Source organism: Mirounga leonina, unplaced genomic scaffold (genome assembly GCF_011800145.1).
Source record: "Mirounga leonina isolate KUSES-001 unplaced genomic scaffold, KU_Mleo_1.0 Mir_180, whole genome shotgun sequence".
Taxonomy (NCBI): domain Eukaryota; kingdom Metazoa; phylum Chordata; class Mammalia; order Carnivora; family Phocidae; genus Mirounga; species Mirounga leonina.
This window is the reverse complement of record NW_023270469.1, coordinates 17,199,447-17,218,005: the sequence shown is the minus strand read 5'-3', so window position 1 is coordinate 17,218,005 and position 18,559 is coordinate 17,199,447. Positions and strand designations below refer to the sequence as shown.

Below are 18,559 nucleotides of genomic sequence, written 5' to 3'. Positions count from 1 at the left end.
TATTAATATGAAAATAGTTTTGAACTTGCAGACTCCCTGAGGATCTGAAACCCATCAAAACATGAGTCCTTATACCCCATTTTGAAAACAGCTTTCAGGGATTCCTTTGTTATTTTCAAGTAGATTTTATTTATCACCAGTAGAGGGCAGAGAAGACTACTTTATTAAGGGGCTCTTGAAAAACAGCTAATAGCTTTTGTTTTAAATCATTTTCTTTGTGTCCCATGTTTGGGTTCAAAGATCTTATAAAGTCACAGGAAGTCATTTAGAGGTTGTTTAGTGATCTTAATGGTTAGTGGTGACAAGTTAGGAGAGCAGTCCTTTCCTTTTTAGGTACATACTAGCTAAAGGAACCAGATACTCATGCTACTGAATCAGAACACTTGCCCTGGATGGTGTTAGAGAAGTACTGAAAAATTCTTACTCTTCTGATTCTCATTATTCTTTTTTTTTTTTTAAAGATTTTATTTATTTATTTGAGTGAGAGAGAATTAGAGACAGAGAGCACGAGAGGGAAGAGGGTCAGAGGGAGAAGCAGACCCCCCGCTGAGCAGGGAGCCCGATGTGGGACTCGATCCCGGGACTCCAGGATCACGACCTGAGCCGAAGGCAGTTGCTTAACCAACTGAGCCACCCAGGTGCCCTGATTCTCATTATTCTTAACAAGTAGTGTTATGTTCCTTTTTCTTTATAGAAGTAGTTGATATTCCTTATTGTAAAGTTTTTAAAAATATAGGGAAACTAAAAGAAGAAAAATAAAATGACCTTAATCTCCACTATCTGGAGATTGCATTTTGGGAAATATTTTTCTTTTTGATAAAAATGGATAGACTATATACTGTTTTATAACCTTAAAACAACTCTTTTAAGTACAGAAACTATACATATTCACTCTCGAAAAGTCTTTTAAATATAATTAAGCAAAAAAGAAAAATCACCCATATCCCTACCACCCAGAGGTCATCACTTAATACTTTGAAGTATAACCTTTAAGACCGTTTTCTATATGTGTATATACGTGTACATATTTTAATAACAGGTTCATAGTGTTCCTTTATTGATCAGTTTTCAGAATAATACTGTCTTAATCTTCAAATGTAACCAATGAAGTAATTTCTTTGTTTTATTATGAGCTAATAGATTTTTTTTGTGTATAGGATATGTTTCAAAAATTGTACTCATTATTCTTGATACTCAAATTGTCGCCTTTATGGCTTGTGGGAGCCACTCCAAATTGGCTCTTGGGCTCCTTGACATGACCCTAGTAGCCTTTGATAGCCTTCTTGCTTTCAGGCATGACAAGATGTCCCAGACTCATCTTGTACATTTCTTGCCCCGTTCTTGAAAACTGCTGTCTTTAAGGAGAAGTGGTATTTATTTATTTATTAGAGAGAGAGTGAGAGAGCACGAGTGGGCGGGGGTGGGAGGGCAGAGAAGCAGAGAGACTCTCAAGCAGTCTCCACATTCAGCGCAGAGCCCAACACAGGGCTTGATCCTACAACCCTGAGATGAAATCAAGAGTCAGACGCTCAACCTCCTGAGCCACCCAGGCGCCGCCTAAGGAGAAGTAGTATTTAGAGACTGTACTATGGATACTAGGCATATTCATTGTCCTTGATGTCATGGCTTACAGACTTTTTCAATTATTAGAGGTGTAAAATATGTGGATTTTCAGAAAACAAAACATAAATCCACAGTTCTTACTGATATCCCAATTAAAATGAAATATGATGGGGTTTAAATTCTTCCTAACATTTCATTATGAAAATTTTCAGTCTTGCAGAAAAGCAAACAGAATTTTACAGTGAAAACCCATATACCATGACCAAGATTCTTTATCACATATTTGTCCACCTAGCCATTCTTCTGTATTTTATATTTTTATATTTGTATTTCTTTTATCTGAAAATACTGGTTCCAATGAAATTAATGACATTTACTTATATATATATATATATACACATACACATATATAAGTATGTGCTTAACACATTCACCCACATGCATATAATATTTTAAAATAACAAATCTTAGGGGCGCCTGGGTGGCTCAGTCATTAAGCGTCTGCCTTCGGCTCGGGTCATGATCCCAGGGTCCTGGGATCGAGCCCTGCATCTAACTCCCTGCTCTGCGGGAAGCCTGCTTCTCCCTCTCCCACTCCCCCTGCTTGTGTTCCCTCTCTCGCTGTGTCTCTCTCTCTCAAATAAATAAATAAAATCTTTAAAATAAAATAAGTCCTATATCACCATCATCAACAAAAATACTTATTTTAGGGGATTTTTGTTTGTTGTCCTCAGGATATATAAAGTTCTTTTTTTTTTTTTTTTTAAGGATTTTATTTTTAAGTAATCTCTGTACCCAGTGTGGGGCCTGAACTCACAACCCCGAGATCAAGAGTCACACACTCTACCAACTGAGCCACCCAGGTGTTCCTAAAGTTCTATATTTCAAGTCACTTGAAATAATTCTCTGCATTTATGCTGCTAACTTGGTATAGAGCAGGAGTCTGCATACTTTTTCTGTAAAGGAGCAGACAGTAAATATTTTGGGCTCTGTGACCCATATAGTTGTTACAATTACTCAGTTCTGCTGTTGTGGCTTGAAAGCAGCCATAGATAATATATAAATAAATGGGCATGACTATGTTCCAATAAAACTTTATGGAAAACGTGGTGGGCCAGATTTGATCTGCCGATCGTAGTTTGACAACCTTGGACATAAAGTACAGAGTTATTAGATCCATTTGAATGTTTTTGATTTTTAGGAATTATTTTGGAAAAAAATTTTAATTTTTTTAACTATGAAAAACATATATGGGGGGTGCCTGGGTGGCTCAGTTGTTAAGCGTCTGCCTTCGGCTCAGGTCATGATCCCAGGGTCCTGGGATCGAGCCCCGCGTCGGGCTCCCTGCTCAGCGGGAGGCCTGCTTCTCCCTCTCCCACTCCCCTCTCTTGCCGTGTCTCTCTTTGTCAAATAAATAAATAAAATCTTTAAAAAACAAAAACAAAAAACGTATATAGGGTTCCAAAACAAAAACTCTAAAACTGGATAACTTTGTCCGTAGCTCCTCACCACTGTTCTCTTCTCTCTGTACATAACTCATTTTACTTTTTAATTTGTTCTTTCACTGCCTTTTGGACAATAAAAGCAAATAATGTATTTTATATTTGTTTCCTTTCTTACACAAAAGGTAGCATATGATAGACATTCTTTTATACCTTACTTTTAATATTTAATATGTCTTAGAGATTACTACATAGTGGTTCACAGCAATTTTCCTCTTTTAGAAGCATGCCATTATCTGGATGTACTACTGTTTATTCAGTCAGTTCTCTTTTAATGGACATGTGGGTTGTCTCAGGTGTTTTGTTTTAAAGATTTTATTTATTTATTTGAGAGAGAGACACAGTGGAAGAGGGAACACAAGCAGGGGGAGTGGGAGAGGGAGAAGCAGGCTCTCTGCAGAGCAGGGACCCTGATGCGGGGCTCGATCCCAGGACCCTGGGATCATGACCTGAGCTGAAGGCAGACACTTAACCACTGAGCCACCCAGGCGCCCCTCAGGTGTTTTGTAAATACAAGAAGCACTACAATGAATACCCTTGTGTATATGTCATTTTGCAATTTTGCCTGTGTATTTATCTGTAAGATAGATTCCTAAAAAGCGGGATTGCTGGGCCAAACGTTAAATACGTATGTAATTTTGCTAGATATTGCCAAATTGCTCTCTTCAAGAATGTTACCATTTTCGTTTCTTCCAGCAATGTATGACAGTGCGTGATTTCCCAAAACCTTGCCACATAATGTGTTACAAAACTTTTGGATTTTAGCCAGTTGATAAATGGGAAGTGCTATTTCAGTATAGTTTTAATTTACTTTTCTGTGACGAGCAAGGTTGATCATATTTTTATGTTTAGAAGTCATTTGCATTTCTTTTTCTGTAGTGTTTGTATCTTTTGCTCATATAGTATTTCATACACTGTTCACTTTATTTTTTTTTTGAAGATTTTATTTATTTATTTGACAGAGAGAGAGAAAGCGCACAAACAGGGGGAGCAGCAGACAGAGGGAGAAACAGGCTCCCCGCTGAGCAAGGAGCTTGACATGGCACTTGATCCCAGGACCCTGGGACCATGACCTGAGCTGGAGGCAGATGCTTAACCCACTGAGCCACCCAGGTGTCCCACCCCTCTGTTCACTTTAGAATGTACTTAATGAACATGTCATTAAATAATATTCAATGAAGCTTTTTTTTTTTTAATGTGGGGCTCGAACTTATCACCCCAAGATCAAGAGTCAGATGCTGTACCAACTGAGCCAGCCAGGCGCCCCTTGACATAACTTAATGGCGACAAATATTCCATTATTCATTCATTCAACTACTACCTAGTTTGAACAAATACTACATTATCTGACAGGCCTTGTTCCAGGCAAGGAGAATACAACAATGAACAAAACAGAGCAACATTCCTGTCCTCAAACAGCTTTTATTCTAGTTGGTGAAGAGATAATAAATAATAAAATACTACACTTACATATAGTATGTTAGGTACAGGTAGACGGTTATTTACTCATCCATCTCCTGTTACTGAATATATATTTCTTATTTTACATTATTATAAGTAATGCACTGCTGAGCACTCTTTGATTTTTTTTAAAGATTTTATTTTTATTTATTTGACAGAGAGAGAGAGAACGTGAGAGAGGGAACGCAAGCAGGGGGAGTGGGAGAGAGAGAAGCAGGCTTCCCACCGAGCAGGGACCCCAATGTGGGGCTGGATCCCAGGACCCTGGGATCATGACCTGAGCCAAAGGCAGGCGCTTAACGACTGAGCCACCCAGGCGCCCCTGCTGAGTGCTCATTTAGTTATCATTCCATTTTAATCTTTTCTAATTTGTTTCTTAGAAGGTGTTTTAAGTTTAGTTTTGAAGTGTGTTACTTCTTGTATTCATTTACATTGTCAACATTTTATTATGGTTTTCTAACCATAACCCTCCGTTTTGCATTGTATTTTTAGTAGTTGTCCTGGAATCACAATGCAAGTCCTTAATTTTTCTAATTTTTAATTAGAATTAATATTAATACTACCTCACGTAACAGTTACAAACCTTGCAACTATAAGGGTCATTTTATTTATTTTATTTTTTTAAAGATTCTATTTATTTATTCATTTGACAACAAGCAGGAGAGCACAGGCAGGGGGAATGAAGAGGGAGAGGGAGAAGCAGGCTCCCCGCTGAGCAGAGTCTGATGTGGGGCTCAACTCCAGGACCCCGGGATCATGACCTGAGCCGAAGTACAGAGTTATTAGATCCATTTGTATGTTTTGGATTTTTAGGAATTATTTTGAAAAACTTTTTTTATTTAATTTTTTTAACTATGAAAAACATATATAGGGTTCCAAAACAAAAACTCTAAAACTGGATAACTTTGTCCCTAGCTCTTCCCCACTGTTCTCTCTGTACATAACTCATTTTACTTTTTAATTTGTTCTTTCACTGCCTTTTGGACAATAAAAGCAAATAATGTATTTTATGTTTGTTTCCTTTCTTACACAAAAGGTAGTATATGATAGACGTTCAGGATCATGACCTGAGCTGAAAGCCTAACCAACTGAGCCACCCAGGTGCCCCTAAGGGTCATTTTATAGCTCCCATAGCCCCACTTGGGCTTTATGCTATGATTTTTTTTTTAAGATTTAATTTATATATTTGAGAGAGAGAGAGCACAGAGGGAGAGGGAAAGTGAGAGGGAGAAGCAAACTCCCCGTTGAGCAGAGAGCCAGGTGTGAGGCTTGATCCCAGGACCCCGAGATCATGACCTGAGCTAAAGGTAGACACTTAACCAACTGAGCCACTCAAGCGCCTCTATGCTACTATGATTTTCATGTTTATTATATCTATAGAAGTTATAAATCCCATTTTATAGATTTTGCCTTAGACATATATGTATTTGAAGAAATTAAGAGAAAAATTAGTCTTTTATATTTACCTACATATTTACCATTTCTGATGTTCTAATACTCTTTTTTTTTTTATTTTTATTTATTTATTTATTTATTTGAAAGAGAGAATGAGATAGAGCATGAGAGGGGGGGAGGGTCAGAGGGAGAAGCAGACCCCCCGCTGAGCAGGGAGCCCGATGTGGGACTCGATCCCGGGACTCCAGGATCATGACCTGAGCCGAAGGCAGTCGCTTAACCAACTGAGCCACCCAGGCGCCCCCATTTCTGATGTTCTTCATTCCTTCCTGAAGATCCCAGTTTCCATCTAGTATTATTTTCCTTCAGCTTGAAGAATTTCCTTTACCATTTGTTTGTAGTGCAGGCCTGCTGACAGTTCTCTTGGTTTTCCTTGATCCAAAATGTCTTTATTTTCATTTTTGAAGGTTATTTTTACTAGATCTAGAATTCCGAGTTGACATTTTATTTCTTATGTCAGTATTTTATTTTTTTGGAGAAAGTGTCATAAGCAGTGGGGGAGGGGCAAAGGGAGAGAGAGAATCTTTTTTTTTTTTTTTTAAGATTTTATTATTTATTTGAGAGAGCGAGAGGGCGGTGGAAGGGGCAGAGCGAGAGGGACAAGTAGACTCCATGCTGAGCATGAAGCCTGATGCCGGGCTTGATCTCACAACCCTGAGATCACAACCTGAGCCAAAACCAAAAGTCTATCGCTTAACTGATGGAGCCACCCAGCTGCCCTGGTGGAGAGAAAACCTTAAGCAGGCTTCATACCCAGAGAGGGGCCCGACACGGGGCTCCTTTTCACGACCCTGAGATGATGATCCTGAGATCATGACATGAGCCGAAATCAAGAGTTGGACACTTAACTGCCTGAGTCACCCAGGTGCCCCTCAGTATTTTAAAGATGTTTTTCTACCATCTTTTAGCAGTCGTTGTTCATAAGTTCACAGTCATTTACAGCACCGTCCCTCATATATAGTGCTTCATATTTTTCTGGCTGCTTCCAAGATCTTCTCTGTCTCTCTGGTTTTAACAATTGACTATAATGTGATTTTCTTTTTACTTATCCCATGATTTTTACTTAAACCATGATCCACCTTGCAGCTGATAGAGGGTCAACATGGGCTGGGGATACAAAGTTTGTAGTTGGTAGCTTATAGGTGGTTTTTAAAGACATGGGCCTGGAGAAGATCCTCGAGGAAGAGAGTGCAGAATTCAGGAGAAGCCCTGGTGGAGAAGGAGGCGGCAGTGGAGGCACTTGGAGGGAGGGCCCTTGAGGCCCTTGAGGCCCTTGAGGCCCTTGAGAGATGGGTGTGTTTCCAAGAGGGAGTTGTTGTGAGCATTTAAGGCTCCTTCACCAGTAGAGGGCAGAAAAGACCATTTTAGGAAGGGCCGGGGGTAGGAAAAAACAGATATTTTGTCAGGGAAAAGTGATTAAATGAATCCCTCTGAACCTAGGGCTGTATTTTGTGATCTGCCGCACTAGAATATAAGTCCCATGAGGGAAGAGACTTTGTTTTGTTCAGTGCTTTATCCCTGGCACCTAGAACAGTTTGAATGAATCTTCTGTGGTAAATATTCAGCCTTTTATTTTTCAGTTCTGGCTATAATTCAAGCCCAGTAAGATGACCATACATGGCCTCTGCCCTCAGAACGCATGGGGAATAGAAACAAACTAGATGAAGTATAATGCGTTAGGTACATCATTCTAACCTCATCCCAAAGTACTTTGGGAAGGCAGAAAATGTGGTCTTGATTTCTGGCTATGTTTGGGTGGCACAACTGGGGGAGGCTTTCCAGGGGCAATGACATCTGGGCCAGGCCCCAGAGTGAGCTGGAGTGGGTAAGGCATTCCACACAGAGAGAAGTACAATTTGTTTCCCATGTATGTGATCCTTTTTTTTTTTTTTTTTTCCCTTCAAAAGGATCGGACTCAGGTTCACTACAGATCACAAAACATGATGTCCTGTTGGTTACTTTAAATTCTAACCTGTCTGCTTTGGAGGACAAATTGCTGAAGGATCCTCACTGGAAGAAACTCAAATTCCTAAGGGATGAAATTGCTAATAAGGCAGAATGGCCACAAAACTCTGTGGATGTCACCTGGAGTTTTACCTCTCAAGCCTTATTGTTGCTGTTGTGCTTGAAGGAAACCATGATCCACCTTGCAGCTGATTTCAATCCAGGCAAACCCAACCTGAGGACTCCGGAAGCTGCTCCTGCCCTGAGCCCAGATACACTTAGTATCTCCCAGCAGAAGACTGTCCAGTCAGCCTTGCAGTTTGTAGTCACCTTGGGTGTTTGCCCCTATCTCATGCCTGGAGTTGGAGTCCCTTTGAGATGCAGAACTGAGTTTGGGGCCATTGTTCAGGATGTGGTGTGTCTCGATGCTCCTCCTCATGCGACCCGGAGACTGTACAGCAGCTGCAGCGTTCTTCTAAATGTTGCACGTCGCACATCTCTGGGGAGCTTGATTTTCTGCCGCCATTTTGGGGATATTGCTGCAGGTCTGTGCCAGCTGGGATTCTGTCCAACCAAGAGAAAACCACTAAAGCCTGAGGAAGAGGTAAACACACACTGAGTGTGTGTGTGTCTTTGTGAACGTGTGTATATTTGTATGTGTGGTTATAAAAGATGGCTCTTAGTTCTTTGGAAAAGGGTTGTTGGAAAGACCTAGAATTCTTGTTGAATGCCAAAGCATATCTAGTGGATAAATGAATCTTTTTAGATGGCTCGAGCTTCATTTATTAGATGCTGGTCCTTAGCACGCTTAGAGTCCATTTCGCCTGTTTCTTCTTGTCATTTTGTGACAACTGTTGCAGGCTCTTTCTTTGAGTCTGTTTCTTTTCTTTCTTTCTCTCTCTTTTTTTTTTGCCTCTGTTTCTTTTTTAATAAAATGTGTATAATGATACCTGCCTTGGAAGGTGGTTGTGAGGATTAAGGATAATGTGTGTAAAGTACCTAGCCCAATCCCCAGTAGTGCTCATCAAAAAGTAATTACTACTAATATTAGTTTTAAACTATTCATCTCTCCTTCACTAAGTTCTTGGGAAGATTAAATGAAATGAAGTAGGTAAAGCACTGGGTACACTGCATAATTCAATCAGTGTTCATTGTTATTATTAGCTGTTAGGGGTATTGGCCTGTTTTTTTGCTGACATAGTAAGGATTTGAGTACCTGGATTGTAAAGGTGCTATGGAGGTTACAGAAGCCTAAGACATTAACTGAAGAGACAAGACAACATAGCAGGGGCCACTAGTCCCTCATGAAAAGACCACCAGCATCAGCATAGGAGCCTAGCCAGAAGAAGTTGTTAAGATATAATTGTATCGAAGGTCAGTGTGTCTCGGATGTGGGCTAATTCCTTAGCCCCTGCAGCCAGATTCATAATGCCCACCCACCGCATTTCTCTGTCACCTCTCTGTGTCACCCTTTAATCTTGTGTCTTTTCTGTTTGCTCTCTTTTCTTTTTTCTTTCCTGTGTATGTTCACAAACATTTGTCTAAAAGCTTCTATCATCTGTTTGCTCTCTTTTCTTTTTTCTTTCCTGCGTATGTTCACAAACATTTGTCTAAAAGCTTCTATCATCCGAGCAGTGACATGAAATTATGAGCTCCCCCAGGGGCATCATGTTACGGGGAGCAGGGCACTGTGCTCTTTACTACAGGGTGTGAGTCTTGGCATTTCTATCCGTGCCTACTGCCTGCAGTTCTCTGAGATGGGGGGGTTCACAGGTCTTATTACTATTACCTAAGCAGCGCCCCAGAGTGTCGAGCAGGAGGGAGAAAAGGGAAGCACAGAGAAAGGACCAAGTAGAAAGGCAAGAGAAGTTGACAGAAGGGGAAGCACAGGGGGCGCATGTTTTGCAGCTGGGCAAGTCCCAGCATTACGAGCTGCTCTAAGCAGCGCATGTGCTTCACATTGCTAAATGGTAATGGGTACAATCCTGACTGCTTTACCGAGTTACTGAGGGGAACAGTACTGTTGAGGTTCAAGGGGACCCAACAAATAGCACCCCTCTTTGCTGCCCAGCTTCTGAATGAGTTAAAAGCTAACCGATTAAGTGAGATAAAAACTCAAAATGTTATCTCTGTTGCTCCTAAGTGCAAAGTTGGGGATATAGCTTATTGATGGAGACAGTTGGGTTTCCTAACAGTGCATTCCAGAGCTACACATGCTTACTACTCACCCAGTTTTAAGGAGTGCTGGAAAACTGCAGCACCTTCTGCTCCCCCGTGGCAAGGGATATGCCTCTGTAAAATCTACAGCAAGGAAGAGCAGAGCAGAACATGCACTTGCTCCCAAGACGTAGAAGAGGAATGAGCCAAGTTGTACATGCCAACACTCACCAGTAAGTAAGTTTATTCCAAACTCACCAGTAAGGTAAGTGCCTTAGATCTCCTGCCCAGAAGTGAGTGAGGGGTTGCAGAGGGGGCCAGGAGCATTTTAGTATTAATACTTCCTCCAGGTGGAAGGGAGTCAAGAGTCGAAAGAAGCCTGCTCTCCTGTCCTCTCATCAGTGTTTTTGTACAGGATTGTAAACATTACCTTCTATTGCCTGCTAAAGCGAAGTACATGTTTCTTTTAGGTTTTAACAGAAGAGGAAAGAACGCTATCTAGGGAGGCCTTGAGAGACATCTTGGATCAAGTGTATCAACCATTAGCAGTCCGAGAATTACTTATCCTCCAGGGAGGACCACCCCAGGTATGCAGGCCTGGGGACTCTTGTGGGTGAATCATTAATGATAATGTGCAGAGTGTTATCTTCTCCTGGGAAATTTGATAATCTAGTTGAGTCTTTGATTATTTGTAAAACTAAGTTACACTGACCCTTAGGATAATGTTTTTTTTCAAGATTTTATTTTTAAGTAATCTCCACACCCAGCATGGGGCTTGAAACTACAACCCCAAGATCAAGAGTTGAATGCTCTAACAACTTAGCCAGCCAGGCACCCTGACCGTTAGGAAAATTTTTATTTTTTTATTTTTTATTTATTTATTTGACAGAGAGAGACATAGCGAGAGCAGGAACACAAGCAGGGGGAGTGGGAGAGGGAGAAGCAGGCTTCCCGCGGTACAGGGAGCCCGATGTGGGGCTCGATCCCAGGACCCTGGGATCATGACCTGAGCCGAAGGCAGACGCTTAACGACTGAGCCACCCAGGCGCCCGGAAAATTTTTTTTTTAAAGATTTTATTTATTTATTTGACAGAGAGAGACAGCGAGAGAGGGAACACAAGCAGGGGGAGTGGTAGAGGGAGAAGCAGGCTTTCCCGCTGAGCAGGGAGCCCAACGCGGGGCTCAATCCTACGACCAGGATCATGACCTGAGCCGAAGGCAGACGCTTAATGACTGAGCCACCCAGGCACCCCCTGTTAGGATAATTTTTAAGGATTTTTCTGTTAATGGAATGATGGCCACTTTTTCCAAGAATATGGCCATTTTATTTGTTTATTTTGAATTTTTGTTCATTTTTTAAATTTAGAATATGGCAATTTTATTGAAAATATATTTTATTCATTCTGAAACTGGAACTCCTTTTTTTTAATACTAAAATTTGGCTGTTTGACAATACATTCTTCTGGCAGAAATATTTAGATATCTTGTTCTTTGAATGGAATATATATAGTCAAGACAATAATATTAGGACTATCATTGGGACTATTTTTGTCTCCTTTGTTTGAAAACACAATAGTATATTTTCTGCTAGGTATAAGATAGTTCCTTTTTTCCTTAAAAATAATTATTTATCTGAAATGTTTTAATTTGATGTAGATGGAGTTACCTACTTGCTTATAGTATCTATGTTTAGTTATGACGATAGCTGAGTGAAGAGTGAGGGGCCAAAGGAATTAGTGGCAGGTCAGGTACAAGGACCAGCCGAAGCTGGGTACAAAGATATCTCCTAGATGAAGTCATTTTCATCTCATCTCTAGAATATTACTGTAGCCTCCCATGGAGCCCCTCTGGCCTCACACTCCACTTCTCTGGATGACTCCACAGTTTGCCAGATTAAATCAATGCATTATTAAGAGCATGGTGAAAAGCAGAGGCTCTGGAGGTCAGCATACTCTGGAGGTCACCACACCCCAGCATGCAGTTATGTGAATTAGTAAACCTTTCCATCCCTCAGTTTCCTTAATGATTGGATAATAACTCCTGCAAGTCCGTTTTGAGATTATGTGGGAGTTATTTAGCACAGTGCCTGGCAAATTATAACCCCCTCAATAAGTGGTAATTATTAGTCCTCCTTAAATAAAAGAGAGAGGACAGGCTAGTTAGGATTAAATGTTTCTGTCACTAATTTTTATGTTCACATAGTTACATACCACGCTTAACAGCAACATAGTTCGCATTCTAGACCCCAAACAAGAGACCTCAAGTCTCTTTTGTTCACGGTGGCTCCACAAAGCTCTCAAAAAGGAGTGCTTGAAGAAATTCAGCTCTTTTTTGAAACTGCTGTGCCACAGGGAGTCAGAGTAGCTGAGACCATGGAGGCAAGGACTAGCATGACCTCCTACTGTCACGGCCTGTACTCTTAGTGGTGAGTAATGTTCATAGGACTCTTATGTGGAAGCTAGATTTGATTGGAAGGACTGCATTCAGAGATTGGTTACATCAACTTTGTGTTTCTAAAATCTATACTTTATTCACCTCTGTGTTTGTCTATTTCTGGGTTTGAAATTTCACTTGATATTTCGCTTGAAGTTTCATGGTATTTCTACTTTCTTAGAAGTGATGCTGAAGGAGGTTTCTTTTTGGCAAAAAATGCTGCTCTCCTAAGTCTGTTGATCATACTGTTAATTGTCAGTATGACTCAGTATATATTTACATATTTTAATGATTTCTACACATCTATCTATTTCACTGACACTGAATTCCTGTCTTTTCCTTCCTTTTTCAGTCCTGCACAGATGAGAAGACACAGGTTAGGTGTCGGGCCCCAGCTTGGCTTCGGCGTCTATGTGGGCAGCTGCTCTCCGAAAGGTTGATGAGACCCAGCGGTGTTCAGGCAGTAGTCCGGGGCATTCTGGAAGGAGCAGGTGGTAAGAAATAAAATGTTTCTGTTACTTTGGTATCCAGTTTCCTTCAGGTCAGGGTCTTTAGCATTTGACTCTAAAACCTGATTGTGACTAATTTCTGCCTTTGTGGAGATTGAGGAGGTTAGATTTGGAGATGAAACCTTAATGAACTTCTTTTTCACAGAAACTAATTCTCTTGCCATTTTTCTAAAACAGTATTTTTTTCTAAAACTGCTTACAGGGCACCTGGGTGGCTCAGATGGTTAAGTGTCTGCCTTCAGCTCAGGTCACGATATCCGGGTCCTGGGATCGAGCCCCAGCACTAATTCTCTCCCAGTTGTTTAAGTCTCCTTTCAATGTATTTGAATACACTCAATATTCTATTGATTTGATCTTTTTGGAGACATGTCTCCCTGAGTCTTCTCTAATCTGGACTAGTTATCTCTTGTACAGCAGACCTCCTGGGATCTCTCTTCACCTTTATTTTTTTATTTTTATTTATTTATTCACTTTTAAAGATTTTATTTATTTATTTGACGGAGAGAGACACAGCGAGGGAGGGAACACAAGCAGGGGGAGTGGGAGAGGGAGAAGCAGGCTTCCCACGGAGCAGGGAGCCCATGCGGGGCTTGATCCCAGGACCCTTGGATCATGACCTGAGCCGAAGGCAGATGCTTAAGGACCAAGCCACCCAGGCGCCCCTCCCTTCACCTTTAAATCCTGGTGATTCCTTTCCCTTTCTTTTGTGTTTAGTCCCTTATCTCCCATATCCCATGTACATTCATTTCCTCTTGCTCCTGTAACAGATTACCACACACTTGGTGGCTTTTTGATGGAAACGACATTTATACTGAGCCCTCAAGGCTGAGTAAGAATTTATTAGTTGAAGAGTGAGAGAAGACTGACTAACATAGGCAGAGAGAAGAGCATTTATGAAGGAACTGACACAGAAAAAGCATAGTGTTTTTGAATAAGGTTCAGTGTGGGTAGAGCAGTGAGGGCAGAGTGTGGTGTTCAGGATTTTGAACTTTATTCTAAGGGCAATGAGAAACCATTGGAAGGTTTTAAGAAGGAGAGAGGTATGATCAGATCTACATTTTAGAAATATCTATCTGGATGTATTGTGAAGAATTGGTTGGGTAAGAGCAGAAGGAAGGAGATCAGTTAAGAAGCAGCTATCGGAGAGATCACAATGGCTTGGATCAATGCAGTGGCCATAGAAATGGAGAGAAACGAATGACTGTAAGAGGTATTTAAGAGGTAGCATTGCCAGGGGCGCCTGGGTGGCTCAGTAGGTTAGGCATCTGACTCTTGATTTTGGCACAGGTCATGGTCACACGGTCATGGGATTGGGCCCCGGGTTGGGCTCAGCACTCAGTGTGGAGTTTGCCTCCAATTCTTTCTCCCTCTCGCTCTGCCCCGACCCTTACTCGTGTGCTTGCCCCCACTCTCTCTCAACTAATTAATTAAGAAAAAAGGTAGCATTGTCAGAACTTAATGAAGGGCTGGATATGTGGGGAGGAAAGAGGAGAGACAGAAGAATCAATCTTGACTTCCCATTTCTAGTGGCAAATGTCCCTTGGTCCTGTCAGACAAAGGTGAGGTCAGTGTGGTAGGCAGACATTGATAGATTTGGTCTAGAGTGACTGCAGTGTTGCCTCCCCAGTTCTGACAAATTAGCAGTTATCTGAGAGAAGTTGCCATGTGCAAATAGGTCCTTGCAAATCTTTTTCTGAAGAAAAGTTAGAGTTCACCCAAGGTCATGCAAATTGGAGAGCTGCTATAAACACTTAGAGCCCTATTTTTGCTATGAGCTTTTTCTCCCTCTACTTAGGCATGCATATATTTTTCTGTTATCTATTTAAATCTTGTTTCTTCTCAAAACTGATTTGAGGCAATTTATATTTACTCACACATTTGCCATTTCTGGTGTTCTTCATTTCTTTGTGTAGATCCAAATTTTAATTCAAATTTCCTTCTGCCTGAAGAACTTTAGCATTTCTCATAGTGCAGGTCTGCTGGCAGTGAATTCCTTTGGCTTTTATTTATCTGAAAAAGTCTTATTTCACCTTCCTTTTTGAAAATTTTTTTTTTTAAAGATTTTATTTATTTATTTGAGAAAGAGAGAATGAGAAAGAGAGAGCACATGAGAGGGGGGAGGGTCAGAGGGAGAAGCAGACCCCCTGCTGAGCAAGGAGCCCGATATGGGACTCGATCCCGGGACTCCAGGATCATGACCTGAGCCGAAGGCAGTCACTTAACCAACTGAGCCACCCAGGCGCCCTTGAAAATATTTTTGTTATCATTTTTGTCTTTGTTCCTCTGTATATGATATATCTTTTTTCCTCTGGTTGCTTTTAAGTTTTTTCTCCTTGTCAATGGTTTTTAGAAATTTGATAATGGTATGCCTTGGTATGGATGATTTTCTTCATGTTTCTTCTGCTTAATGTTTCTTGAGCTTGTTAGAGCTGAGAATTTATAGTTTTTGTCATATTTGGAAATTGCTGAGACGTTGTCTTCAAATATTTTTTTCTATCCCCTCTTCTCTCTCTTTTTAAAACTTTTTTTTTTTTTTTAAAGTAGAAGCCCCAATATGGGGCTCAAACTCAGGACCACCCAGATCAAGAGTCATGTGCTCTACCCACTGAGCCAGCGAGGTGCCCCTCTTCTTTCTTTTTGGAATTTGATGTACACCTAATATTATGCTTAATGTAGTCCTATAAGTTACTGATGCTCTATGTTTTTTTGTTTTGTTTTTCAGTCTTCTTTCTGTGTTTCATTTTGGGTAATTTCTATTGCTGTGTATTCAGGTTTATTGATTTTTTCTTCTGCAGTATCTAATCTGCTGTTAATCCCATCCAGTGTATTTTTCATTACAGGTATTTTCTTTCTTTGAGTTTTTTTTTTTTTTTTAAGACTTTATCTATTTATTTGACAGAGAGAGACACAGCGAGAGAGGGAACACAAACAGGGGGAATGGGAGAGGGAGAAGCAGGCTTCCTGCTGAGCAGGGAGCCCGATGTGGGGCTTGATCAAAGGACCCTGGGATCATGACCTGAGCTGAAGGCAGACGCTCAACGACTGAGCCACCCAGGCGCCCTAAGATTTTATTTATTTGAGAGAGAGAGAGGACACAATTGGGGGGTGGGCAAAGTGAGAGGGAGAAGCACACTCCCCACTGGGCAGGGAACCTGATGCAGGGCTCGACTCCAGGACCCTGGGATCATGACCTGAGCCAAAGACAGACGCTTAACTGACAGCCACCCAGGCCTCCCACAGATATTTTCTTTTTCATTAATAGAGGTTCCATATTGGTCTTTTTTATATCTTCCATTTCTCTCATCATGATCATTCTTTACCTTCTTGAAAATAAGGAATAAATTTGTAAAACTGTTTTAGTGTCCTTGTTTCCGAATTTTGTTGTGTCTCTTTTAATGGGTCTGTTTCTATGATTTTTCCTCAGGGTTATGGGTCATACTTTCTTGCTTCTTTGCATGCCTTGTAACTTTTTTTATTGAGGTATTACTCATATACCATAAATCCACTTTTTAAAAGAGTACAGGTCAGTGGTTTTTAGTATATTCACAAAGTTGTGCAACCATCACCAAAATATAATTCCAAAACATTTGTATCATCCCACTCCCCCCAACTTATTAAACTTACGTTAATAATAACATTACAATGATTAAGTGCTCCTTTTTCCTCCAAACTTCTCAGAAACCAGCATAGAAATTGCAGAGGGGTTGATTATCTTATAAGAGAAATAAATAATTACCAGTAGTGAAAAAACACTTTTTTGCCGAGATTTTAAGGATCATATGGGGTAACTGGTATGAGTTTTTCACATCTCTGTCCATCGCTGACAGCTGGGGCGGCTGGTGGGAGTGACGCCGAGGCAGCGGCTGCTGACTGGAAGAAGTGTGACCTGATTGCCAAGATTCTGGCCTCTTGTCCCCAACAGTCTCTTTCACCAGAGGATTACTACAGGGATATCTGCCCCCAGGTAAACAACTTTGTTTCTTTTCACTGTGTGAGGATTATCTGCTTATTCACAGAAAAGAGACTTTAATGTTTCTCTAATGGGGAGGTAAAAGCAACATAATATTTAAGTTTATTGTTCAGTGAGGGGCCTTGTTAATGAGTGAATAAACACCTGTGTATGAGACCCCCCGCCTAATTGTTGGGTTTGAGAACGCCTCCCCATTGTCAAATGAGTGGTCCCGCTTGCTCTCGGAGCTGAAATGTGAAACTAAAATTTCATCTTGTTCATTATCTTTTCTGTGTGTTTTTAATTAGTTAAAAAAACAAAAGGTATTAAGTAAACAAAGTAAATTAACATGGTATACAATTTATTATTATTTTTAAAGATTTTATTTATTTATTTGAGAGAGAGAGAACACATGAGAGGGGATAGGGTCAGAGGACGAAGCAGACTCCCTGCCGAGCAGGGAGCCCGATGCGGGACTCGATCCCGGGACTCCAGGGTCATGACCTGAGCCGAAGGCAGTCGCTTAACCAACTGAGCCACCCAGGCGCCCACATGGTATACAATTTAAAAAGCACAGAAGAGTAAGCAAAAATAAATCTTCCTCAGGATGCCTGGGTGGCTCACTTGGTTAAGCATTTGCCTTCAGCTCAGGTCATGATCCCGGGGTCCTGGGATCGAGTTCTGCATCTAGCTCCTTGCTCGGCGGGGAGCCTGCTTCTCTCTCTGCCTGCTTCTCCCCCTGCTTATGTGCTCTTTCTCTCTCTCTGACAAATAAATAGAATCTTTAAAAAAAAAAAAAAAGTCTTCCTCTCATCTCTGTTTTCTGGTTTCTCGGAAGTAGTCACTGTTACCAGTTCCTTGTTTATTTTCCAGTGATATTCTGTGTATTAATGTATATCCAATTATATGTGTATGTATCTGTTTATTCTAATTTTTATCTAAGTGATAATATGCTACACTGTTTTTCATTTTGCTTTTTTTTTTTTTTAAAGATTTTATTTATTTATTTGACAGAGAGAGACACAGCGAGAGAGGGAACACAAGCAGGGGGAGTGGGAGAGGGAGAAGCAGGCTTCCCGCTGAGCAGGGAGCCCAATGCGGGACTCGATCCCAGGACCCTGGGGTCATGACCTGAGCCAAAGGCAGAAGCTTAACCAACTGAGCTACCCAGGTGTCCCTAGAAATGCACTTTTCTATTGATTGCTTATACTAGGGTATACCACTCATAGGCACTGGAGAACTATATTTATCTTTGAGAATAAAATAGATTCCTTTGTGGGATAGTTCAGGCATGACAGGTTCTTCAGACCCTAAATATATTTATATGCCTTGATTCAGAAATTTCATTTGGTAGCGCTATTTATAATAGCAATTTTTTCTTAAGTTCTTAATTTTTTTAAAATATATTTTTAAAAGATTTTATTTATTTATTTGAGAATGACAGCAAGAAAGAGTGTGCACAAGCATGGGGGAGGGGTAGAGTCTCGAGAAGCAGGCTCCCTGCTGAGTAAGGAGCCCAGTGCGGGGCTTAATCCCAGGACCCTGGGATCATGACCTGAGCCGAAGGCAGACGCTTAACTGACTGA

At 40.8% G+C, this 18,559-nt stretch overlaps 1 protein-coding gene across 1 annotated transcript in view; it reads left to right on the top strand.

The window, feature by feature from the left end:
* The window catches only part of TANGO6 (transport and golgi organization 6 homolog), a 190,041-nt gene that overhangs the window by 6,107 nt on the left and 165,375 nt on the right, over positions 1–18,559 (top strand). The window contains exons 2-5 of the mRNA XM_035024893.1: positions 7,889–8,529; positions 10,553–10,669; positions 12,868–13,009; positions 16,852–16,988. Of these exons, the coding sequence (XP_034880784.1) occupies positions 7,889–8,529; positions 10,553–10,669; positions 12,868–13,009; positions 16,852–16,988 (1,037 nt within the window). The remainder of the gene's footprint in view (positions 1–7,888; positions 8,530–10,552; positions 10,670–12,867; positions 13,010–16,851; positions 16,989–18,559) is intronic.